At 47.5% G+C, this 26,621-nt stretch overlaps 1 protein-coding gene across 1 annotated transcript in view; it reads left to right on the forward strand.

Annotated features, from left to right (window-relative positions):
- LOC130123470 (laminin subunit alpha-3-like) overlaps window positions 1-26,621 on the forward strand; it is a 125,106-nt gene that overhangs the window by 42,361 nt on the left and 56,124 nt on the right. The window contains exons 7-22 of the mRNA XM_056292640.1: window positions 370-485; window positions 1,338-1,456; window positions 2,703-2,793; window positions 8,655-8,786; window positions 10,970-11,020; window positions 11,209-11,256; window positions 13,224-13,358; window positions 13,556-13,690; window positions 14,201-14,338; window positions 14,707-14,759; window positions 18,383-18,482; window positions 21,534-21,586; window positions 21,749-21,854; window positions 24,028-24,127; window positions 24,280-24,436; window positions 26,449-26,596. Coding sequence (XP_056148615.1) covers window positions 370-485; window positions 1,338-1,456; window positions 2,703-2,793; window positions 8,655-8,786; window positions 10,970-11,020; window positions 11,209-11,256; window positions 13,224-13,358; window positions 13,556-13,690; window positions 14,201-14,338; window positions 14,707-14,759; window positions 18,383-18,482; window positions 21,534-21,586; window positions 21,749-21,854; window positions 24,028-24,127; window positions 24,280-24,436; window positions 26,449-26,596 — 1,682 coding nt within the window. The remainder of the gene's footprint in view (window positions 1-369; window positions 486-1,337; window positions 1,457-2,702; window positions 2,794-8,654; window positions 8,787-10,969; window positions 11,021-11,208; window positions 11,257-13,223; window positions 13,359-13,555; window positions 13,691-14,200; window positions 14,339-14,706; window positions 14,760-18,382; window positions 18,483-21,533; window positions 21,587-21,748; window positions 21,855-24,027; window positions 24,128-24,279; window positions 24,437-26,448; window positions 26,597-26,621) is intronic.

Genomic DNA, 26,621 nt, shown 5'->3' on the forward strand with positions numbered 1-26,621 from the left:
TTGGGTTGCAGTGAAAAGGAAATGACCTCATAGGGTTGTTTCTTGGCATCGGCATTTAAAGAAGCATTCTGTTCACTGACCTGCTGACGACTGGCTATAATGATGTCAGTGGTTGACAACAGGACAAGAGGTTGAGATGTGGGGCGGGTGTTGCTCTGAAACGGAACAGAAACTAGACCATACAAGGACACGTGGATGCTCAGTTTGGAACATTTCTAAGTGGGAGCTCATAGCAGTCCGGCGACTCCTCAGATTTGATTTTCAGATACCTTCAGACGAGCGCATACTCCGCTGGCTGTCTTGTCCTCCGCGAGACGTGTGTGAGAAATAGAGCGTCACTAAATCCAGGTGTGTCATCCTTGTCTTCAGGCTGCAGTGTGAATGCCAGCACAACACATGCGGGGAGTCGTGTGACCGATGCTGCCCGGGCTTCAACCAGAAGCCGTGGCGTACCGCAACGACGGACAGCCCCAACGAATGCCAGCGTAAGTACGCTGTGTATGTCTGCAGCGCCGTAGTCTGACGGCTAAAAAAAAAAATCAAGCTCTGCCACCTCTTTCACTACACAATGCTCTGGGGACTTTAAGGCCCCCAGAGAGGGCCTCAAGTTTTATGACCCTCCTGACGCCTCTGTCGTATTTAACCCTTGTACCAAATGCCCTGATATGGAGTTGTAGAGAGCTTCAGTGAAGAGGTTCGAGGGTATTTACATGTGCGGCATGTGGGGTGAACGTCACACTTAGCCCCAGGGCCACTTTTTGGCTGCTCTTTGTCTCTTAAGTCAGACAGTCGGCCAGCTAGTCCGACCCATGCTAGCCACATGCTAGTCAGCCAACCAGATAGTCGACCATGCTAGCATGTCCGCCAGCAATCCAGTTGCCCAATCACCCCAACAGACAGTCAGGCAGCCAGCCAGCCAGCTGAGCTCATGCCAGCTGGATTCTAATTGCCTTGGACTGATGACAAAATCTCTCTTTATAGCTGGAGATGCTGAAACCCAATCTTCTCACAACCATAAAAACATAGAGTGGGGGGGGGGGGGGGCTGAAGGAGACATTTAATCAAATCAGTGCACTCATGTAGTGGAAATACACCCAAAGCACACATAAACATTAACACGCCACATGGGATGCTTCGAGGGAAGAGGATCTGGACTTCTGTTTTGGTTAGATTTGACTTTAAGTCTGCAAGACTTAAGTCTTTTTTTTTTGAAGGACTTGTTGCTCCTCCGAGGAAGTGCTTAGATTGGTTTGGATGCAGGAGTGGGCTATAAAATGCATTAAATGTCTGTGCGCGTGTGTCTGTGTCTATCTGGGGATTTCCTCTTTCCTCTTCAGCTTGCCAGTGCTTCTCCCATGCCTTTGACTGTTATTATGACCCAGAGGTGGAGCAGAGGCGAGCAAGTTTAGACACCTTTGGCAGGTACGATGGAGGAGGAGTGTGCATCAACTGCCAGGTATGAAGTACATATCAAGTCTAAACTGATTCCCGTGTGTGTGTGTGTGTGTGTGTGTGTGTGTGTGCTCTCTTTATGTCTATGTATGCATGCTTTTTGCAAATGGAGATGATGTGTCATGGCTATTTTACTTACTTGTAAGGCCCTCTCTACTGCTTGTTGCAACATCTCCCTAGTAAAACAGACGTGTGGATGGTTTTTTTATGAAGACTCTCTCTTGTTCGTGTCCAGGTAGCGTAGCGGTCTATTCCGTTGCCTACCAACACGGTTCCCATCCCCGTGTTGGAACTTACAGAGCCAATTCGCCGTGTCTGCGGGTGGGAAGCCGGATGTGGGTATGTGTCCTGTCCTGGTCGCTGCACTAGCGCCTCCTCTGGTCGGTCGGGGTGCCTGTTCGGAGGGGAGGGGGAACTGGGGGGGAATAGCGTGATCCTCCCACGTGCTACGTCCCCCCTGGTGAAACTCCTCGCTGTCAGGTGAAAAGAAGCGGCTGGTGACTCCACATGTATGGGAGGAGGCATGTGGTAGTCTGCAGCCCTCCCCGGATCAGCAGAGGGGGTGGAGCAGTGAACGGGACGGCTCAGAAGAGTGGGGTAATTGGCCAAGTACAATTGAGGGGAGGGGGAACTGGGGGGAATAGCGTGATCCTCCCACGTGCTACGTCCCCCCTGGTGAAACTCCTCACTGTCAGGTGAAAAGAAGCGGCTGGTGACTCCACATGTATGGGAGGAGGCGTGTGGTAGTCTGCAGCCCTCCCCGGATCAGCTGAGGGGGTGGAGCAGCGAACGGGACGGCTCGGAAGAGTGGGGTAATTGGCCAAGTACAATTGAGGGGAGGGGGAAAAAAAGGTTCTGTCTTGTTCAAAGACCGATAATGCTTGACATCCAAAAAAAATTGATTTTGTCTAAAGCGTCTTTATTTGCCCCCTGTCCTTTAAAAGAAGGACGTTCATTGTGTTAAAATAAAACTGAACTGGGTGTTACATGTACGCAAGACAGTCTATGGTTATGGTTTATGCAGAGAGTGGCAGATCTTAAGCACCGTGTCCAGTTAAATGGAGGCGGCGGAAAAACACACCAGATGGATTTGTAAAAGACAGTTGTAAATTGTGTTTTCTGTTTCTTCTACGGTACCTTTCTGCTCCTATAAAGGCTTGTTCTGTTAAAAGGACCTCTGTCCAGCTCTGCTCAGTTCTGTGTGGATTCTAGCTATTTGTCTCACACGACGTGTTTTTGGACCTCTTCAGCACAACACGGCTGGCGTGAACTGTGAGAAATGCGTTGAAGGCTTCTACAGGCCCTACGGAGTCTCCCCCGAGTCTCCCGCCGGATGTATATGTGAGTGTCTCCCCCTCTGTCCTGCACGTTATGTCACCATAACAGTCAAATGTCCACCAGGGTTACATTTTAAGTCCTGTAAAATAAAACAAGAGTCCAGAGGTCCAAGTGTGATGTATTTGAGTCACACTACGGACAGTTGAGGAGCTGGAGGATGTCTCCCCATATAGATATTTAACCTATGTGTGACTAACTAGTGTGAGGTCAAAACAGTGCTGTGTTCAAAGCATCCCTGTACAGAAGAGATGTCAGTGCATTGTTTCCGTCAGAGACAAATGGCGCCATGGCACCGTTAACCCTGAAACCACCTCTTGAACTGTTGCTAAATAAGGCTGCGCGCTTGTTTACATTGCTTGAATGAAACCGTGGTTGTTCCTCGTGCCATATAAATAGCTGCCAGTTGCGTTAGGACTTTAGAAAGCAGTGAAATTAAACTGGTGGCCCCTAAGGTGCTTTGAAAGGTGAACCAGATAAGCCACAAACTCAATTAAGTGAGCTTAGCAACAGAGGTTGCTGGCTTTGTCACATGTAGACAAAAGAGGCTCTTTAATCGTCATTTAGCAGGGATGCAAACTTGTCACCTATTGGCCAAAACTGCTGTTTTGAATCCAAAATAGATAATTTGTGTGATTCGTGTAGATCCGATGAGTTTTTGAAATGGGGGTGGGGCGGCCTCGGTCTGCGAAGACAGAGTCACATGGAATGAAATGAGAACCACGCCTTCTGAGTTGTCCAAAAAAAAAAAAAGCTCCTGGCTTCTGTGCTTGGCACGTGCAATGCACCTGAGAAGATTGTAGAGGACTGTCTCTGGGAGGTCAGTTTTTGACTGCCCCGATGCCTTAAGGCAGTGTTGTAGTCAAGTCACTAAACCTCGAGTCCGAGTCGAGGCTCGAGTCCCCAGTGTCCGAGTCCCTAAAGAAGAGTCCTAGTCGAGTCTCGAGTCAAGTCACCATTACCTGAGTCCGAGTCCGAGTCATCAAGGTTGAGTCTGAGTCGAGTTCCAAGATGGGCTCCAGTGCTCCACTCTGGCACCGTAAAAAAGCTGACACACAAATAAAAAAGATCTACATTCGACAAAAGTCACACAGCTGTCACCATTTCAAAGTGAGTTTATTTACTTTGTGACACAACAGCCAAACAAATGCACTCGCAAGCATGCGCACACACACCAGTGTTGTAGTCAAGTCACGAAACCTTGAGTCCGAGTTGAGTCTCGAGTCCCCAGTGTTCGTGTCCAAGTCCGAGTCATCAGTGCTCGAGTCCAAGTTGAGTCACGAGTTTCAGGACTCGAGTCGGACTCGAGTCTGAGTCGTTAAGGTAAGAATTTCTTACAGTAGTGTTATGTTGGCTTGTATGACGACGTGTCAAGCTTGGGACTGTTGTTTTGATGTAGTGAATGCTAGCCATCAAAATTTGCATGTAATGTTAGGTGTTAATGTTATTTCAATGGAGTCGAACATTAGCTAGCATACTTGTTATTCCAAATTCCATTTGCTTACATGATGCATGCCATTGTTCCGATGGCCCATTATTCCAAAACCTGAATACTTTGAAAAATGTCCTATTGGACTGAAGGCCCATATGTCCGAAAGCCCGTTATCCCAAAAACGTCCTGATATCAAGATGGTGCCATGGACGGTAGCCTTGGTTCTGCGCTGTCTTCTACTTTTACTGTTTTTGTTTATTTGTTTAGTTTCCAGCGCCCACTCGCTGATCACATACAGCAGGCAAGAACTTTCAAGCCTCCAACCGTCCACTGGACAAACTGAACAGACTTTTGTTTCACTCGTTAAACTGTGACAGTGGGGATTTAGAACCGCCTCCCATCAATCCACCTGGTTAATGTCCGCTCTCTGGCCAACAACAGGGACGAACTCTTACTCATAAATGGAAAAAACTCGACACCTTTCCAGACCTGCTGCCCTGTCTCACTGAAGCCTGGCTGAGTTAGTATATACTGGACAGTACACTTCATCTGGGTGGCGGCATATGCTTCTACATAAATGAATGTTGATCTACGGATGTCACAGTGTTGAAGAAATCATGCAGCCTTCACTTAAAGACCTTTGTGATGGACTGTAAACCATTCTATTCACCGCGGGAATTTTAATCATTTATTCTGGTCGGTGTCTACTATGTCTCACCCTAGCGCTGTGTTAAAGAGGCATTTAATCACCTTGGCTGATCAAATTACAAACATGGAGCACAAATATACAGACTCCCTTCTCATTATCGTTGGGGATTTTAACAGAGCAAACCTCAGCCATGAACTGCCAAAATACAGACAGCATGTCAAATGTCCTACCAGGGAAAAACACTCTGGATCATTGCTACACAATATTTAAGGACGCCTATTGCTTTGTTCCCCGTGCAGCCCTGGGACTGTCTGATCACTGTCTGATTCATCTTATCCCAACCTACAGGCAGAAACTAAAATCTGCAAAACCTGTGGTCAAAACTGTCAGGAAATGGACCAGTGAGTCAAAACTGGAGCTCCAGGCCATTCTTGACTGCACGGATTGGAATGTTTTTGAGGCTGCATCTACAGACCTGCACGAACTTACTGAAACTGACATCTTACATTAGCTTTTGTGAGGAAATGTGTGTACCCACCAAAACGTTCTGTACCTTCAACAATAAATCCTGGTTCACAGCAAAACTCAGGCCAAAGAGGAAGCCTACGGGGGGAATAGGATCCGGTACAACAAAGCCAGAAATACACTCACAAAGGAGATCAGAGTGGCAAAAAGGTACAACTCTGAAAAGTTGAAAGACAGATTTTCTGCCAACAGCCTAGCATCAGTCTGGAGAGGTTTGAAAAATATTACCAGTTATAGGAGACCATCCCCCTACACTGCAGGGAATCATCAACTGGCTGACGATCTGCAAAGCCTCTGGTCAAAACTGTGAGGAAATGGACCAGTGAGTCAAAACTGGAGCTTCAGGCCAACCTTGACTGCACTGATTGGAGTGTTTTTGAGGCTGCATCTACAGACCTGCACGAACTTACTGACACTGTGACATCTTACATCAGCTTCTGTGAGGAAATACGTGTGCCCACCAAAACTTATGGTGCCTTCAACAACCATAAATCCTGGTTCACAACAAAACTCAGGCAGCTTTGTCAGGCCAAAGAGGAAGCCTACAGGAGTGGAGAATAGAATCCGGTACAACAAAGCCAGAAATACACTCACAAAGGAGATCAGAGTGACAAAAAGGTGCTATGAAAAATTGAAAAACAGGTTTTCTGACAACAACCCAGCATCAATCTGGAGAGGCTTGAAAGACATTACCAACTACAGGAGACCATCCCCCAACACTACAGGGAATCAGCCACTGGCTGACGATCTAAATGAGTTTTACTGCAGGTTTGATAAGCAAACTTTCACACCCATCACCCTCTCCAGCCACAACACACCACCAACTGCACCCCCTGCCAGCCCCTCTGCCCTCCTGACCGACTCCCACCCGTACTCAGAATCTGTGTTGAGGACATGTGCCAGCTCTTCCGGAGACAGAAGACCAGGAAGGCACCAGTCCCGGATGGCGTGTCACCCTCCTGTCTGAAAGTCTGTGCTGACCAGCTGGATCCCATATTCACACTGATCTTCAATATATCACTGGAACTGTGTGAAGTCCTCTCCTGCTTCAAGAGCTCCACTATCATCCCGGTCCCCAAGAAACCCCGTATCACAAAATTAAATGACTACAGGCCCATTGCCCTAACGTCTGTGATCATGAAATCCTTCGAGAGACTGGTGTCATCCCACCTGAAGGAAATCACAGGCCCCCTGCTCGACCCCCCTGCAGTTTGCCTACCGAGCAAACAGGTCAGTGGACGATGCAGTAAACATGGGATCGCGCTACATCTTCCAACACCTCGACTCCCCAGGGACACATGCAAGGGTCCTGTTGGTGGACTTAGCTCAACGCTCAACACCATCATCCCAAATATCCTCCGCTTCAAACTGTACAAGCCCCCATTTGAAAGTGGATTAAAAACTTCCTGACAGACAGGAGGCAGTGGGTGAGACTAGGGAAAATCACATAGAGCACCCAAAAAAATCAGCACTGGCACCTCCAGGGATGTATGCTCTCCCCTCTACTCTCCTCTTCTTCTTATTTTGGCTTGTTCCCTGTTTCTCAGGGGTGACCACAGTGGATTTTATTGTTTCCATCGGTATCATGTGAGGGCACAGCACCAGTGGTGGCCGTTGTTAACCTGGTTCTTGACCGATCCGGTATGTTCTTGTAAAGCCGCATACTGATTTGGCAAACTTTTACGTCGGATGCCCTTCCTGACAAAACCAGGTAAAGCGCCGGATGCCATGCCAGTCAGTATTCATGGACTTCCGCCCATGCCTGTTGCCATCCCCTCTACTCTTCTTTCTCTACACAAATGACGGCACCTTAGGAGACCTGTCTGTTAAACTCCTGAAGTTTGCAGACAACACCATCATAGATGGGAGGTTGAACAGCTGGCCCACTGGTGTGCCCATAACAACCTGGAGCCGAACACGCTCAAAACTGTGGAGACTTCAGGAGGGAGCCTCCCAACACTTCCGCCCCTCGCCATACTCAACAGCATGGTGTCTGCAGTGAAAACCTACAGACTTCTGAGTTCCACAGTCTCACAGGAACTAAGGTGGTCATCCAGCATAGACACACTCATCAAAAAGACCCAGGAGAGGATGTTCTTTCTTCACCAGCACAAGAGGTTCAACCTCCCTCGGGAACTGCTGATTCAGTTCTGCAATAATCCAGTCCGTCCTCTGCACAGCCATCACTGTCTGGTTTGGATTGGCCACCAAACAGGACAGGGACAAGTCAAGTCAATTTTATTTGTATAGCCTAATATCACAAATTACAAAATTGCCTCACGGGGCTTTACAGAAACACAGCACCCTGTCCTTAGACCCTCACATTGGATAAGGAACAACTCCCTAAAAAAAAAAAACCCTTTAGGGAGAAAAAATAGGAAGAAACCTCAGGGAGAGCAACAGAGGAGACATCTCTCCCCCAAGACAAACAAAGGGGATGTTGTGTTTACACAATTTACACAATACAACAATGAAAGAGGATAACACAATTATAAAATAGATGAAGAATATGATGAGGATGCCAAGCAGTGTCCACACGCCACCAGAACAGCCCAGGACCCGAGCCATACGACCACCATCACCATGTAGATACAAAAACCAAACCAAACCCGCCCCCCCCCCACACACACACACACTAGTCAAACATCTGAGTGACAGAAGGATACATCATTGAAACAGGATAACAAAATTATATGGATTTATGAGATATATATAAAGACAAAATATAATGAGGGGGATGCCAAGCAGTTTCCAGGTGGCAACCGCCGTCACAATGGGCACCTGGGGGGACAAGACTGCAGATGCACACAAGGGAGACTCACATCACACCATTCGCACACACAGAAGAAGACGCCCCCATTTTGTGATTTGACTGAAATGGATTGTTGGTCATAACAATTGGCAGTTTGAGGGACCCTATGATTGGCTGAATGATCGGCCCGGGTAACCAATTAAATAAGAAGTTTGGCCTTTCCTTAAATCAGGGTGTGAGATCTTGTTTTTCATGGTGTGGTTTATTTTTTGTGACTGGTTTGCAGCCTATCCTGGTGCCCTATTTAAGGAGGGTGCCTGATCTGCCCCTGCAGGTCTGACGGCTCCTTTTATAAATGGTTTTTATCTCAGAACCAACAATTGCACATTCTGCTGAGGTTCTTGTGTACCCATGCATGCCAAATATATAAATCGTCTTTGCTTATGTATACGTCAAGATATTCACATGTTTGTGCAGTCGTCAACATAAATTCGAGCGTCTCCAACCAGCTTGCAGGTGTGATAGCAGGACGACGGCTGGCTGTGAGATGGGCTCTGGGCGTTGTACCTGCAAGCCGGAGTTCGCTGGAGACAACTGCGATCGCTGTGCAGACGGTCACTATGGCTATCCTCAGTGTATCAGTAAGTACCATTTCACCTAAACCACTCGACATGCTCCTAGTTACTTTTAACAGACAGATGAATGGGAAACATAAGATTTTCATTGGGAGTGATGAAGAAGGACAGGATGAGGAAGGAGTATATTAGAGGGACAGCTCAGGTTGGAGGGTTTGGAGACAAAGCAAGAGAGGTGAGCTTGAGATGGTGTGGACATGTGTGGAGGAGAGATGCTGGGTATACTGGGAGAAGGATGCTGAATATGGAGCTGCCAGGGAAGAGGAGAAGAGGAAGGCCAAAGAGGAGGTTTATGGATGTGGTGAGGGAGGACATGCAGGTGGCTGGTGTGACAGAGGACAGGAAGAGATGGAAACGGATGACCCACTGTGGCGCCCCCTAACGGGAGCAGCCGAAAGTACTAGTAGTAGTAGGTGAGAGAGGCAACTTAACCAAGCGGCTTAATTGAGGAAGACATGTCTGTGAATGTTCTCATTCATCCAGGTCATGGTTATCCAAAGGAGTTGAATCAAGTGCAACTGGACTCGGTATATTAATTGAGGAAGTGCTGTTTTGGACTGCCAAGGAGTTGTGGATATATTTACAAACTCAGAGTCAAACTAACTGACCCCAGTTCTTTGAGGGTCATATTTGAGGTTTGAGCTGCTTTGCCCTCAGCTGACTGATGATCTATCAGTTGTCTCTATTTGGCATTTTGAAGGGGGGGGGCAAATTATTTGAAGTATGTGGTTCATGCTGCAGACCTACATGGTAAAGGAGGAATTCATATCCATGCTGCCGTAACATGGATTCACTTTTACAGTCATTTCTTTGGGGAAACCAAGATGGAACACTTTGGTCATCCTTTGGATGACTATGGGCAGCACGGTGGTTAGTGTGGTGGCCTCACAGCAAGAAGGTGCTGGGTTCGAGCCCCGGGGTAGTCCAACCTTGGGGGTCGTCCCGGGTCGTCCTCTGTGTGGAGTTTGCATGTTCTCCCCGTGTCTGCGTGGGTTTCCTCCGGGGGCTCCGGTTTCCTCCCACAGTCCAAAGACATGTAGGTCAGGTGAATCAGCCGTACTAAATTGTCCTTAGGTGTGGTGTGGTGGTGTGGGATGGGATGGGGGGGCTGCTGGGATAGGCTCCAGCATCCCCACGACCCTGAGAGCAGGATAAGCGGTTAGGATAATGGATGGATGGATGACTACAAACAAGCTGTTGACAGAGTTGTATTAGCAAAATCATACCCAGCATCAGATCTGCGAGTCATTCAAAAATGAATGTGTATTAACTTTTAATTTGCAAGATAGAATAAAGCCTGTGTACTCCGCTGCTGCTACCACATGTTTGCTTTTAGTGGTAAGTGGCTGCCAGCTCATCTTTTATCTGCTTGTTGCTGAGGTTTTGCCTCACGTCGGTCGGTGAGGCTTTGACTGACACAAGCCTGTGTTGGGCGTCTCCACATACGTGTCATCGCATCCCCCTCTTCAGCCAGACGTGGGCGCGCGTGATGGAAACTCGCTTGTCATCAGTCAGTGTTTGACTCGGGGGGCCTGCTGAACTGTTGATAAAAGGAGGCTTTCTGCACCACTCCTTTTCAAAATGTGAAATACGACACACTTTCTGTTTGCCGTGTACGTTGGACATTGCAGTTGGGTCCATCTCTACTACGGTCTTCTCACGACTTTGGCACACGGGGATGTAAAAGTGATTGTACCCCCATCTGGATTCGGTCAAACCACCGTTCCCATGAACACAAAGAACCAGGCTGTCCTTGTGCAGGAGTTCTCATCTGTTTTTACTCAACGCCATTATCTAACCATGGCCCGCGGCTGTGAAACCCATGGATTGTCTAACGGTAGACACAAACCGTTGAAGTAAACTTTTAATCACGTTACGTTTATATGCTCGTCAGACCAGAGACAGTAACCGTTTGCTTTCTCAGCTCACATAAACGAGGTTGACATTTATTGCTACATGTAATGTGGAAAAGAGGGGGTTTACGTGGTGTGTTGGCTCTAACGGTCTTGTGAGAGCACCGCTTGTCGTTTAGTAGAGGCTTTTCTGCTATTTTGCACAATTTTGGGCAGTTTTCTGCAACTTTTCTTTTTGGCTAGTACTGTATTAAAAAATTGTCCAAAAACAATGATTGCATGTAGCACGTGATGATAGGTGGTGGTCTTGATTTCATGTGTTTCCTTTGTGATTAGGGTATCCTGTACACCAGACGACCACCAAATCTCCTTTCGGCCATATTGTGGGTAAGTTCAGTAAATTAGGTGTTGCAACGTCTCACGCTGAGATGTAATCTGTCACACATTCTTCAACAACCTTTTGAAATCGCTCCTTCGCTCTCTTTCCAACCCCCCACCCCCGCCCCACCCACCACCGCCACACACCCCCATCCAATCCCCTCCTCCTTCCCCCATCTCCTATCGTTGTTCTGCAGAGCCCACGGCCTGCCCCCCGGGGTATTTCAGACCACCCAGCTGTCACCGTGAGTGTTGCTCCACTAGCACGGCTTTGCGGCTATAGGCTCTGCCACGCTCAAGGCTCTTATTGATTCTTAGATATCTGTAATTCCTATAGCTTGGACATTTTTGGTAATATCAAATCAGGGAACCTTTGTTGTGGCCACACTTCCTGACTTCCCCCCCCCCTCTCACAGGCGGTATACAGGTCATTAGTGAGCCCTGTGAAAGACCGCGAACATCGCCGACTCTAACTGGGGTCACCCTGGGGTTAAAGGTTAAGAACATGTGGCCAGACTAAGTCAAGAAAAGGGATCATATTGGTTTCCTGTGACTCAAAGGTCAGATCATGTTTGTACAGCACAGGAACACAAAGCTTCCAGATTCTATGTGGTTAGAGTCAATGGTGAGGTGGAACAACTCATGCACTATAATTTCCGAAGGAATAAATTATGTAGTTATCAATCCCCCCCCTCTTGTTCTCCCCAATAGTATCCGGCCAATTATCCCACTCTTCCAAGCCATCCTGGTCGCTGCTCCACCCCCTCTGCTGATCCGGGGAGGGCTGCAGACTACCACATGCCTCCTCCGAGATACATGTGGAGTCACCAGCCGCTTCTTTTCACCTGCCAGTGAGGAGTTTCACCAGGGTGACGTAGCGCGTGGGAGGATCACACTATTCCCCCTCCCCCCTCCGGCCAGAGGAGGTGCTAGTACAGTGACCAGGACACATACCCACATCTGGCTCCCTACCAGTAGACACGGCCAGTTGTGTCAGTAGGGACGCCTGACCAACCCGGAGGTAACACATGGATTTGAACCAGCGATCCCTGCATTGGTAGGCGACGGCATAGACCGCTACGCTACCCGGACGCCCCGTAGCCATCAATCTTTTACTTTCCTCTCATCTGTCCAGCAGCAACCCAGAGATCTAAAATAACCATGTAGCTCTGAAATGATTACAACTTTGTCCCTTCATGACAGCTGTTATCAGCTGGGCTTGTTGGAGAAACAAGCATCCTATGAAGAGTGTCTGTCCAGTCCCCTCCCACATGTCTCTTCAATTCTTCCCTTATGTTGGGAACAGTTTGGGAAAACCATGTTAAGCCAGGCGGCATTTCATTTGACATAACACGCTTGTAGATGCACAGTCCTTGCCTACTGTTTCCGTTTTATTGTATGTCAGAGAATGTAGGCAAACTGTAACTGCCCATCACTCCGTGAGCTGACTAAGAACGAAGTTCACAGGGCGTCCGGGTGGCGTAGCGGTCTATTCGGTTGCCTACCAACACGGGGATCACCGGTTCGAGTCCCCGTGTTACCTCCGGCTTGGTCGGGCGTCCCTACAGACACAATTGGCCATGTCTGTGGGTGGGAAGCTGGATATGAGTATGTGTCCTGGTTGCTGCACTAGCGCCTCCTCTGGTGGGGTGGGTTGGGTTGCCTGTTTGGGGGGGTGGGGGGAATAGCGTGATCCTCCCATGTGCTACGTCCCGCTGGTGAAACTCCTCGCTGTCAGGTGAAAAGAAGTGGCTGGTGACTCCACATGTATCGGTGGAGGCACGTGGTAGTCTGCAGCCCTCCCCAGATTGGTAGAGGGGGTGGAGCAGTGACCGGGGCGGCTCGGAAGAGCGGGGTGATTGGGAAGAAAAATGGAGAAAAATTTAAAACCCAAAGAAAGAAGTTTACCACTAGCCTTTGGAAAGCTGTTTTTGGCTTGGTGGCTGTTGTTGCCTGTCTCAGTGTCGGGTCTGTTCACGTATTAATGGCAAGCAAGGCTTGGCAAGACCCAGGCCCCGATGCACCAGTGCAGTGCCACATTATAAGTTTAGTTAAACTAACAGGAGTATTTGTCATATCCTTTTGTTCAGCTGTGCCAAAGACGGGGTTAAGAACCATTTGCTCCATGAGGTTCCTCATGGGAGCCTCTATCTGAGCCAAATGGGAACAACTGCATCGTCTGAAAATGCATTTCTTCTCTATTTGTGTGCAGAGTGTGTTTGTGACCACAGCGGGTCAGCGTATGAAGTGTGTGACGCTTCGGGGCACTGCCTGTGTCGGCCGGGGGTGGAGGGGGAGCGATGTGACCGCTGTCAACCTGGATACCATTCCTTCCCAAGCTGCAAGGGTGAGAGAGAAGCTCCCCTACCACCGGGTTATACACCAGTCACATCAACCGCTCAGTTAGTCATGAACACACTGCCGTAATGGCTGGAGAGATCACCAAAACAATGACGTTGTCGATCAGAAAACATGATCAGTTTAATCCTGTTTTATGAAAAATGCCAACTGTAGCTGCTCCCTCCCCCCCGCTCCTCCCCGCAGTATGCCGCTGTGAAGGCGCTGGCGTGGCTAGCGGTGCCTGCGGGCCGAGCGGCCAGTGCTCTTGTCTTGCCAACTACGAGGGGCAGCAGTGTGACCAATGTGCTCCAGGTTACTATGGATACCCAGACTGCGCTGGTGAGTTTACCCCCCCCCCCCCAGCTCCCTTCCCATATGTAACTACAACAGAATCTGTGCGACCCTTTGCGTAGCCCACCGGCTGCTGGAAAGATGGAGGCTCCCGGTTTCACTGGGCCTAACGTGGCCTCTTCTCATGACACCGTGGAGCGGCGCATCCCCATTCTCCCGTTAAACCCAAGGATGTCATCCCCACTGATTTAGGATTTTTGCCCTTCGCATTGACCAGAGGGAACAGGGATATATATATATATGGGCTGATTCTCGCTGTGTGGAGGAAATCTCCCCTCTGGGAATGCCCTGCTGGGAATTGGTTTTATTTTGGTGTCCTTCCACTAAACTGGATACAGATACGTCATATGCAAGCCATTGCCGGGAAACTGCATGGTTGAGTAGAAATTGCCTCGATCCTTTTTTTTAACAGCGCAAGCATTTTGACCCCCTGATTACACCATAAACCCACAGGTGAGCTTTTGTTGCTTCCTCTACTGCTTTTGTTACCGTCCTCAGCTTGCCGGTGTACACGGGAGGGCTCCTACGGTGTGGCATGCAACCCTCGGTCGGGCCAGTGCCTGTGTCTCCCAGGGGTGGTGGGCCAGCAGTGTGACCGCTGTGCTGGCTCAGGGCTCAGGTTCCCCCGGTGTTCAGGTAACTCGCCATCAGACACGTTGATACCTGTAACTAAAGCTATTTTGTCATCAAGACAGAGCAAGGTTAACAACTCCTGTGAGGGAGGTCGGGACATGGCGATGTTTGGTTAAAAAGGATTTCTGTTAGTTCTGTTGGCTTTATTTATTTATGTGGAAATTTTGACGGTATTATTTTCATATGCTGAAGTGACACTGCAGTTTTGTCAAGCCCCGGTATTATCTTTTACAACAAAACACAGACCACAGTTCAAAACCCTCTGCATAAACTGACCATAAAAAGTTCATGCTTTATTGACCTGTTAACACTGAGGGGACATGATATAATCACAGCGGGTCAGTCATTTTGTGTGCATTTTTTCTTTCCAGCGTCCATTGGCCAGTGTAACCCAGCAGGGTCAGAGGTCACGGATTCTCGAACGGTACGACCCCTCACAGTAGACTGTCTATAATTCCCCATCTACTACAGCCCATCGATCATTGACCATGCTTTTTATTAACCCTGGTAACAGGAACAGTTTACTGACTAAAAACAAGCCAGCTTCACCTTTTTGGGTGTAGACTTATTTATTTTATTTGATCTTTTATTTAACCAGGAAAAGACTCAGTGAGATTAAAAATCTCTTTTACAGGAGCATCCTGGCCAAGACAAGCAGCAGCGCAATTGACAGGGTTGCAGACGTACAAACGTGAAAATCTACAATCAGAATAAAAAATACATTACAGAATATTAAAATATCAAAAATATTCATACCAGCCATCAACATCAGAGATCATACAGGGGCAATGTAAATCAGTCAAAACATCTGCAGCCAGATGTGCCTGCCTCCAAATCATTAAGAAGTACTTTAAATGCCTCCAATGAGACCAGTTCCTGAAGATTCAGATAATTCTGCAGCTGATTCCAAGCAGAGGGAGCAGCATACTTAAATGCCCTCTTTCCAAATTCGGTACGGGCTTTAGGGACAGATAGTCAGAATTAATCCTGGGAGCGGGGACAGTAACTTCCGTGCCTTTCTGAAGGATGTAGAGCTGTAGGTAAGACGGAAGCAAACCAAGAATAGCCTTAAAAATAAAAATATGCCAATGGTTAAGTCCACGGGTAGACAAGGCAAACCATCTGACCCGAGCATACGAGGAACAAATGTGAGCAAGGGCTTTAAAATGTGTAATAAACCTCAGTTCTCCATGGTAGACAGTATCTAACGAATGTAGGCACTGCAAAGATGCACGTATGTATGTAATATAGTCGTAGTCCAGCACAGACAAAAGTGGCAGCAGTGGCAAGTCTCCTTTTGGCCTTGAAGTAAAAGCAAGACTTGTTTCTCAAATAAAACCCAATTTGAACTTCAGTTATTTCATCAGTTGCTGAATGTGAGTTTTAAAAGAGATAGAATCATCAGTTACGGTTCCGAGGTATTTGTACTGAGTGACAAACTTGATCTCAGAGCCCTGAAAAGTGGTGGTAAATGGAAAGTTCAGTGGCTTTATTTTTGCATTTGATAACTCCATGAATGTTGTTTTGCCGACATTTAAAACGTGTTTTAAACCATACAGGGTGAGTTGTACAGCATTAAAAGCAAGTTGTAGCTGACAATGCGCCTGGTATGGTGAAGATGCAGAGCAGCATATTGCAGTGTCATTGGCACAAAGGTGAAAATTTTCATTTGAAACATTTTGATTGAGACAGTGATATATATAGTGAATAGGAGTAGTCCCAGGACCGATCCCTGGGGCACGCCCTAGGATACACTAAGGGAGCTAAAAGTAATAACCTTCGGCCTTGAAACACCGAGATCTGCCTGATAGTTTTCAAACCAACAGACAGTTTGTTCTGACAGTCGTACACTGATAAGTCTTTGCTTCAATATTGCATGGTCCACAGGATCAAAAGCCTTAGATACGTCAATGAAAAGGCCTACAGAGTGATTAACTATTTTAAAGGCTGCTGTAGTTGTGCTGTGCTTTTCCTAAAACCTGACTGACAGTCAGATAAAATGGTTATCAAATAAAAACTCTTTCAGTTGTTCATTCACAAGGGATTCCAGAACCTTAACCAGCACAGACAATTTGGAGATGGGCTTTTTTTTTTGTAGGGTCTCCCCCTTTCAACAGGGGGAAAAACAAAGGCAGATTTCCATATAAGATGAATGTTGGTACTGTACTGGGAGGAATGGAAAAAAAAACCCCAGAACAATTAGACACCTCTGTTGAAGCGTCACACAAAGTTGAATCAGTTCATCTGGACATTTATTGAGAGAAACGTTTCATCACTTATCTAAGTGACTTCTTCTGTCTCAGCTGAGGCGTCCCCATCCTTTTAAACAATACAGTGGCATAACGACCAAACCAATGACCAGTTTCATATGCAAATATGGGTGTGACCATTAACTAGAGTTACAATGGTCATGTGTACTATTCACAGAGGATGGGGAAATGGTTGCAACCACAGCATTGTAAGATGGTGACAGATGTGCTCGTAGGCCCCCCTCGGTTCAGGGAGGGTCGTTCCCTCTTCACATAGATGGCCTCTTTGACTCCCCGTTCAAACCAGCGTTCCTCCCTATCAAGGATGTGCACATCCTCATCCTTGGAAGAGTGGCCCCTGGCCTGTAGATGGTGTAGACTGTGTAGATGGTGTAGACTGTGTAGATGGTGTAGACTGTGGAGTCCTGGCCTGATGCGTTAGCTCTTCTGTGTTGTGCCATCCTCTTGGCCAGCATCTGATCGGTTTCCCTGATGTACAAGAGAGGGCAAGGGCAAGGAGGGCTGATAGTTTGCCGTAGTGCGGTTCACCAACAGCCATGGGCACAAACGTGCATGGGCGGTCACAGCAGCTGCGGTGGAGGAGGTAGGCACAAGTTTAATCCCAATCAAATGAATTATGTTTGAGGAAGCTCCGATCAATATAGCCGTCATGGATTGCCGCAGCACACCTCGTACAACCGCAGTAGGTCCAGCAACAACAAGGCGATACAGACAGGGCAGATTGGACTACAGGGTCACCAGCAGCGTCAGAGTTTGGCACCAATGTATCGCAATACTTTCACTGCGCATTACTTAGCAGAGCAATTTGCAAATGCGTAGTTTTAAAACTGCAATTACAAAAAGACTGACGAGTGGCCATTGTACGTATTCCTATATGGCTGCACTGCTGCCAAACCTGCGTCCGGCTGGGTTTATAAGGAAGTATGTGCTGCTTTTCTTTTTTCTTGCTTGAGTTAAAATTAACTGCAATCAAAAAAGGAAGGGAAGCTTCCTTCCATCTTGAAGAATAAATCAATGAACAATGTCCATCCATCACCGATTTTAGGACTTCCAGAAGATTGTTGTTTTTTCCCCTTTTATCTTGGAGCATGTCCTGTGTAATATTGTGTTTGAAAAGAAAACACCGGCGTCCGGGTGGCGTGGCGGTCTGTTCTGTTGCCTACCAACACAGGGATCCTGGTTCGAACCCCCCGTGTTACCTCCGGCTTGGTCGGGCGTCCCTACAGACACAATTGACTGTGTCTGTGGGTGGGAAGCCGGATGTGGCTACGCGTCCTGGTCACTGCACTAGCGCCTCCGGTCGGTCAGGGCACCTGTCCTGGGGGACTACATCCCCCTGGTGAAACTCACTGTCAGGTGAAAAGAAGCGGCTGGCGACTCCACATGTATGGGAGGAGGCATGTGGTAGTCCGCGGCCCTCCCCAGATCGGCAGAGGGGGTGGAGCAGTGACCAGGACGGCTCGGAAGAGTGGGGTAATTGGCCAAGTACAACTGGGGGGGAAACGGGGAGAAATCCAATAATAATAATAAAAAAGATAAGAAAACTGCTATTTCAAATGTCCCTATCCTCTAGAAAGCTGGGTACCAGTTTGCAAACATTCACAACTGACTTTAGTCCATTTGCGATTGAACAGATGTGGAGATAAGCAGGCCTTCGAGTGTAGCTATTTATTCCAGCTATGTTTAACCCATGAAATTTGGCTTCGTAGCTAATTCGGGGCCAGTTCCTTCAACGGTCAGGATAAACAGATGAAATAAATCCATCCTGTTCCCTCAGGGCTCCTGTGTCTGTCTACCAAACGTGGAGGGGACCTTTTGTGATATGTGTAAACCTCTTTACTGGAACCTGGCTATGGACAACCCCAGTGGCTGCATAGGTAAGAGACCAGCAGTACGCGGTACAGATTGCTTGGTATGATACTTATGTGCCATACGTGGATTCAAGTCCGCAATTTACCCAGCTGTGCGGAGAGTTTTTTGCAACAGAATGTGGTGAATTCAGGGGGCAGCCTGGGAACCGCCGCAGTCAGGACGCGAACCTTAACCAGTCGACTAAAGCAGTGGTTCTCAACCGGGGGTCCGCGGACCCCTAGTGGTCCGTGGTGTAATTGCAAGGGGTCCGTGAAAATAAAATATCTTTAAAAAAAAGATCCTATGACATTTATAGAAATAGGATTATTTTACTCAAATGTGACTGAGACCTTTATCTACCTAAACTATAAAGGGTAACAGAACTTTTTGCTCTAACTACATCTGTTTCACAAGTGTAATTTATTGTATTTTAATAAGAGATCTTGCTCCCGTTTGCATTGTTAAAAGTTACTGCATAAAAATTCTGTTGTTACATATATCTGAAAGTTACTGAATACATATTGTGTTTTGTTAAATATATCTGAAAGTTACTGAATACATATTCTGTTTTGTTACATATATCTGAAAGTTACTGAATACATATTCTGTTTTGTTACATATATCTGAAAGTTACTGCATAAGAATTCTGTTTTGTTAACTATATCTAAGTTACAACTGAAAGCTCTTATTTTTGCCCCAAAGAGTGAATAAATGCTATAATGCAATTTAAAATGCAGTTTCTACTGTTTCTATCAAATTGCAACCCCCCTCCCCCAAGATCAGGTGGAGGGGTCCTCAGGGTAGATCAAAAATACGCAGGGGGTCCAGGACCCCAAAAAGGTTGAGAACCACTGCTCTAAAGGGTCCGACCCATTAGCCAAGGGCTAGCAAGTCTATTTATTCATGCACGTTACACTACCCCCCTCCTTCGGATGGCCTCACCATCCCACTTCTCAGGAATCAAGAATCGGGAACACTTTATTTGTGTCATTTCACTTCATGGACTTGCGTACATGAAATGAGACGAAATGCCGTTTACCCCAGCCCACAGCAGTACAACACAAAGACACAAAGATCCAAAAACCACAAGAACACACATATCCAAACCAACACACATATCCAAACTAAACAAACATCACTGTCCAAGACAACGAACGCCAGCCAGGATGACTGTCGGAACCGCCGGTCAGCATGGGCTAGCGGTTAGCTTAGCCTGCCCCGCTTCCGCGCCCTGTCAGACCGCCCTTGGCGTTACCTCCTCGGGCGCAGCTCCAGGCAGGGGCCGGGGTTCCCGGGCCCATCGGACAAAGCAGACCAAGCTCTCCCGGCCAGACACCTCGAGCTTAGCCTGCCCCGCTCCCCCGGCCGATCCATCGCCAGCTTTCCCAGCCGTCAAACGAAGACAACGCTTAAGACGCAGACACGGACAAAGACGCTGCGTGGACGGTACTGGGTGAGGCCGCCGCAAATGTGAATTCGCGCCGCCATCTTCCGACACCGGAAGCAGAAGATAACAATGTGGCGAATTCGGGGGGGCAGCCCGGGAACCGCCGCAGCTAGGACATGAACCCAGATCTCCCGCACCACGGGCGACAACGTGAACCAGTCGACTAAAGGGACCGACCCATTAGCCAAGGGTTAGCAAGTCTCTATATCGGTGCATGTTACAAGAAGTTGGTGCAACTTATTCAGAATCACAAGCTTTCCAACTGAAAGTCATAGCTGTATATCTTGGGGCCAAAAGTGCCCCCCCCAGTGTTGACAGCCAATCACAACTCTAGAATTTGCTTAGCGGTATCAACTCCCCAGTAGCAACTTGAGGAGACATAAAAATGGGTCTTGGCCTTTTCTTACCCAGCGAGAGAATATTTCAACACAGCCCTCTCACCAGCACTGGCTCTGCCTTTCTGGCCCCCAGAGGAAAGTTGGTTGGGAAAACAAATTACAAGCAAATTCTGTTTGGCTGCTTTCCACACGGATGTGAAATTGGACTTAAGGGATTTCAACATGTGACCAAGGGGGAATAATAGTATGTTGGCTTTTTTGAACAAGAAGTACCTCCTGCTGGAAACTCCCCCCCTGCAAAACGAACCCAAGTCATGCGAAGCAAATAAAAACAAAAACAAACAGCAATAGCATAATCAGTAACAACAAAAGTGATTATAGGGTAATCAGTCAAGATTCAGGAATGGGTTGTGTGGAGTAACTGGCTCCAATTCTACTAAGCAGCCGGTGAGGGAACGGCCTGAGGCCTTTGTCCAGATACCTGTCTAGTGTTACGGCTCTGCTCCCCGGCAAGAATGTTATCGCTGCCTGGCTTGTCAGCAGATACAGGGGAGCGGGGGAAAGGCTTTCAATATCCCAGGAATGCCTCTGGTGGGTCGACTGTGGCTGCACATTGAGGAGTGACTTTTTTCGATCCGCCGGGGCGAAGCAAGCCCTCGGAGCACAGCTCCTGTGGCTCTTTGATGTGCGGCTCTCTGGCGCTCCAAAGTGCTTTGTGTTTCACCCGTGAAAGTGAGAGAACTCTGTAATCACTGGTTATTCACCGCACAGCGCCCCTTCAAACCCATACCCCGTACCTTCTTTTTTCTCCCCCCCTTTCTTCCAATTGTACTTGGCCAATTACCCCACTCTTCCGAGCCGTCCCGGTTGCTGCTTCACCCCCTCTGCTGATCCGGAGAGGGCTGCAGACTACCACATGCCGCCTCCCATACATGTGGAGTCACCAGCCGCTTCTTTTCACCTGACGGTGAGGAGTTTCAGCAGGGGGACGTAGCACATGGGAGAATTACGCCATTCCCCCCAGTTCCCCCTCCCCCTGAGCAGGTGCCCCAACCGACCAGAGGAGGCGCTAGTGCAGCGACCAGGACACATCCCCACATCCGGCTTCCCACCCACAGACATGGCCAATTGTGTCCGTAGAGACACTCGACCAAGCCGGAGGTAACACGGGGATTCGAACTGGTGATCCCCGTGTTGGTAGGCAACGGACTAGACCGCCACGCCGGCTGGATGCCCCATATCCCGTACTTTGTGACCCTGTTCTCTCTCCTTTCTTTCTGCTCTCTTCCCAGACTGTCAGTGTGATGTGAAAGGGACGCTGAGTGGTGTCGGGGAGTGCCAGCAAGTGAGTCTGCCAGCGACTTGTGTTCATTAACAGTGGTAGCAGATGTTACCGGAAACAAATGATCCTTAGGTTGTACATTATTACCCTGCCACGGTGTTACTGTGTTTGCAAAGTATATAATTTTTGTCGCCTGACACACTCACTATTAATCCTTCTCTCTAGAAAAGTGGGCAGTGTCCCTGTAAGGCCAATGCATGTGGACACGCGTGTGACACCTGCAAGGATGGATACTTCCTTTTGCAGAAGCAGAGCTATTTTGGTTGCCAAGGTAAATTACCAAGTGCAGGCAAACCTTCCCCAGGAGGACCTGTATGTCAGATGTATTGTACCAAGTATGTTGCACCGCACAATGGAGGGTTTGGTTTTGAAATGAGATACCCGCACTTAGAACGTTCTCATGCAAAATGGCTTCTGGCTGAAAGTGAAACACTTCAGGGTTTACGGTGGTTTGGAAATTGTGACGGGTAAATTCCCCCTGGAATTTTGTTTTTCTCAAAACAAAGATGCATATACTTCTTAGGGCGCAGAGTTCCTCACATTTTATTGCTTGGAGCTGCAAGTTAACTCATCGTTAACTCATCAAGGTGTGGTCCCATCTCCCATTCATGCTGCTCCCCATAACCAGTTATTGCGTACAGTATGAGCCGTATAGCAGGTATTTACTGATACATATATAAGCTGAGAGTGGTCCTGTTTTGTAGGTATGTTTTTCTTATTTATCTCTTTTAACTGAGGCACAGTTTTTGGCTTGACAAAGGAAATAGTCATTTTGATGATATGCATTAAAGTGGCAATCTTGATTATTATTTTTTTTTGCATACATTTCCCAGGAATCATTTTGAAACTGCTTACGTCCACAACACCGGAACACACGTCGTTTTGTTATACGTGTCACTTCCTGTGTATCGCTTTGGCCATGGGTAGTGTCACTGTACTGCACAAGACATCCACTTTGCTGCATGGCACACTCACTTCATTACACTTTTTTGTTACCCTAATGGCATGTTATATGACACCCCTGCCCCCCGCCCCTTAACCCTAACCATCTCACTCATGCTTAAACCAAGCTAAGTGGGTTTGTCGTGCAGTAAAGTGGGCATGTCTTGTAGTAAAGTGGGCGTGTCCTGTAGTAAAGTGGGTGTGTCTTGTAGTAAAGTGGGCATGTCGTGTAGTAAAGTGGGCATGTCTTGTAGTAAAGTGGGCGTGTCATGTAGTGAAGTGGGCATGTTGTGTAGTAAAGCAGGCGTGTCTTTTAGTAATGTTGGTGCGTTCTGTAGTAAAGTGGGTGTGTCTTGTAGTAAAGTGGGTGCATCCTGTAGTAAAGTGGGTGCATCCTGTAGTAAAGCGGGTGCATCCTGTAGTAAAGTGGGTGTCCTGTAGTAAAGCGGGTGCATCCTGTAGTAAAGTGGGTGCATCCTGTAGTAAAGCGGGTGCATCCTGTAGTAAAGTGGGTGCATCCTGTAGTAAAGTGGGTGTGTCTTGTAGTAAAGTGGGTGTGTCTTGTAGTAAAGTGGGTGCATCCTGTAGTAAAGTGGGTGCATCCTGTAGTAAAGTGGGTGCATCCTGTAGTAAAGCGGGTGCATCCTGTAGTAAAGTGGGTGTCCTGTAGTAAAGCGGGTGCATCCTGTAGTAAAGTGGGTGCATCCTGTAGTAAAGCGGGTGCATCCTGTAGTAAAGTGGGTGCATCCTGTAGTAAAGTGGGTGTGTCTTGTAGTAAAGTGGGTGTGTCTTGTAGTAAAGTGGGTGCATCCTGTAGTAAAGTGGGTGCATCCTGTAGTAAAGTGGGTGCATCCTGTAGTAAAGCGGGTGCATCCTGTAGTAAAGTGGGTGTCCTGTAGTAAAGCGGGTGCATCCTGTAGTAAAGTGGGTGTCCTGTAGTAAAGCGGGTGCATCCTGTAGTAAAGTGGGTGCATCCTGTAGTAAAGCGGGTGCATCCTGTGGTAAAGTGGGTGCATCCTGTAGTAAAGTGGGTGTGTCTTGTAGTAAAGTGGGTGTGTCTTGTAGTAAAGTGGGTGCATCCTGTAGTAAAGCGGGTGCATCCTATAGTAAAGTGGGTGTGTCTTGTAGTAAAGCGGGTGCATCCTGTAGTAAAGCGGGTGCATCCTGTAGTAAAGTGGGTGTGTCTTGTAGTAAAGTGGGTGTGTCTTGTAGTAAAGTGGGTGCATCCTGTAGTAAAGTGGGTGTGTCCTGTAGTAAAGTGGGTGTGTCTTGTAGATACTGCGACACTGCAGTTAGACCTACTTGGGAATGTGGCTGCAGACACATTCGTACTTCTCTGTGTCCGCAGGCGTTCGCCAGTGGCTGATAAGATAATGTCAGTGTGTCACCTCATTTAGTGGAAGATAGTAACTTCACAGACATTTATTTAAATGCAAGTTCAAGACTTTACCTCAGTAGATCAGAGATGTTTGATAGGTTAATTCCTTCCCTGTCCTTCACAGGTTGTGGGTGTGATATAGGTGGTGCTGCTAGCAGGGCCTGTGACGAGGCGTCAGGACAGTGTCGTTGTCGGAAGAATATTGTTGGCCGCACCTGCACAGAGTAAGAAATGGCCGACCCATGCCGTCACGTATAAAGACATACCCATGTTTCCTTTGACTTCTTTCAGTTCAAAACATGTGATTATTTTCATTATGTATGCAAAGCAACATTAACAATAATTAACGTATAGCTTTTAATCTTCACCGGAATAGGCCAGCACTCGGCTACTTCTTTCCCAGCCTACACCAGCTGAAGTTCGAGGTGGAGGATGGCACTACTCCCAATGCCAGGCCAGTGCGCTTTGGTTATAACCCACAAGAGTTCCCAGAATTCAGCTGGAGGGGGTATGCTGTAATGTCCCCTGCACAGGTTAGTCCATATTCCCCTTTAGGGCTTTGTAACTATAAAGCCACATTGCATTTGGAGATGCAGCTAGTAAACCAGTTATGGAACCCGGTTATGGCTGGGTGTATAATTTGGACCATTAAGGCTTATATTTAAACCTCCTACAGACTGTGTGATGTGGGCTGTCTCAGACGAAAGATGACTAAACATGGCGATGTCTTTGGTCGTGGCTCCAAAACGGTGGTCCTACGTCACACTGTGAGACGGGTTCAAAGATGGCCGTTATTACAGTCTTGCGACCAAAGACAACCTGGGACAAAAGTCTGACAGTGTCAGAAATGTAGGATGACAATCTCACAATGTGACTGCTGCTACGACCTAGTACGTCTACTGACCAACCAATAGAAATGCAGCACGAAATGACGCACTGATCAACGCAATGCAGAACTTTTGCTGGCGCTAAACACAAACACTGTTAGCCTGTTAGCTTCTGTGACCCAAATGCCATGGAGTCAACAAAACGAGCTGTGGCGACTATTGAAAGGACTCGATTCCTGCTTGGCGTCATATGATGATTCTCAGTAATAGTAATCCACATCAATATTTTGTGTTATCATGGTATATCCAAGTGTATTGTCAAAATACAACGTAATAAAGTCAAATGGCATTAGCTCTAAAGGTCACCTCTAGAGTTATCTAGATTTCAGCTTGGACATTACAGTATTAAAACCTGTGCAGTATTGCACCGTATCACATTACTATGCTTTAACTCGGCACAAGTACCTATCATACATTGGAATCATGATTCCTAAATTATTTGGGCTACTATCTCATGTTTCCAAGCTGATATTCACTCTAAAAACATGTTTTCTTTTAGGCTGGAAATTGAATTTTTGACTTTTTCAGTGGTCTAGCTCTATTTTCTCTGACACAGTAACATATATTTAGGTTCTGACACTTCTGCAGCCATCCCACTGTTGTTAGCTTTCTTTTGATACCAAGATTATGTATGTGGCCCTTGTGATTGGGGAGATATTCTATGTTTATTGTGGGCATGTCATTTCGAGCAGGAAATCTGAAAAATAGGCCTGAAATGGCGTCTAAAAGTCACAAAATATATATTTTTTAACATGTCAACCACCCTAGAACATCTTCTATAGGTCCGCTCTTACCAAAAAAATATGTTGACAGCTTCTACCCAAACATGGCCGCAAAAGTGTTAACGGAGGCACTTTTCAGGATTGGCCCCCTGACTGTCATGTCGCTGTACCAGCGGCATGGACTGATATGATGGTTTTATGGACTTGCGTCATAGCCTGCGATTCAGTAGTGATATCACGGTACAGTCTACAAACATCACACTTGATGTCGTACCCAAGCTTATTAGATCCATATCACACAGTGTGGCTTGCACTAAACTCATAGGACTGATAAAATCTCACAGTCTGTAGGAGGCTGTAGGACTCCCTTGTCTGCCATCTAGAAAGTTTTGGTCATTCCTCATGTCAGTCCACTTGTTATATACTTGTGACACTGCTACAGCTGTTTTTCTCTCGTTTATCTCTGCGCTGGTATTCCTGCTAGAAGCACATACCCTGAATTCTTTGAGGCTGTTTTGAGAGGATTTGGGCAATAGCTCTCCCAGCAGTAACCCTGTTTCTCCTCAGCCAGAGGTTATCCTAACACTCGCCGTAGGCTTCCCTGGCCCTTTCCATATTGTCTTACACTACGCAACCCCCTACCGAGCAGGGGGGAAACGGGTGAGAGCAAAGATCCTGGTGGTGGACGAGGCTGGCTCTCACTCTTGCTGTGACTGTAAGTCAAGGGTTTTCCATCCTTTTTAGCCTTCCTCTCCTGTCTTGACCTTGCTTCGCTGGCTGGCTGTTAATTAACCTCCCCTACTTCACTTGATCCGCTTGGCCTACTAAAGAGTGTGATTAACCTTGTCCTTCGTATGTACTTCCCTTAATCGACACCACCGAAATCTGTGCCACTTCTCGTCAGCCCCGTGTCCCCTTTCACCCCCTTGCCTCCAGAGTGAAGTCAGAGTGACTGTGCATGTTGACGTGAAACATTCGAGGCAGCCCTCGCCCTCCCTGTTCCGTGTGGTTCTGCGGTTCACTAACCCCGGCGGGTCCAGCGTGACCGGTAGCATCAAGGCCGCCAGTAACAGGGGCACCCAAGGTAAGGCGGGCCTCTGACCCAGAAC

This window comes from Lampris incognitus, chromosome 14, assembly GCF_029633865.1.
Source record: "Lampris incognitus isolate fLamInc1 chromosome 14, fLamInc1.hap2, whole genome shotgun sequence".
In the NCBI taxonomy this organism is placed as follows: domain Eukaryota; kingdom Metazoa; phylum Chordata; class Actinopteri; order Lampriformes; family Lampridae; genus Lampris; species Lampris incognitus.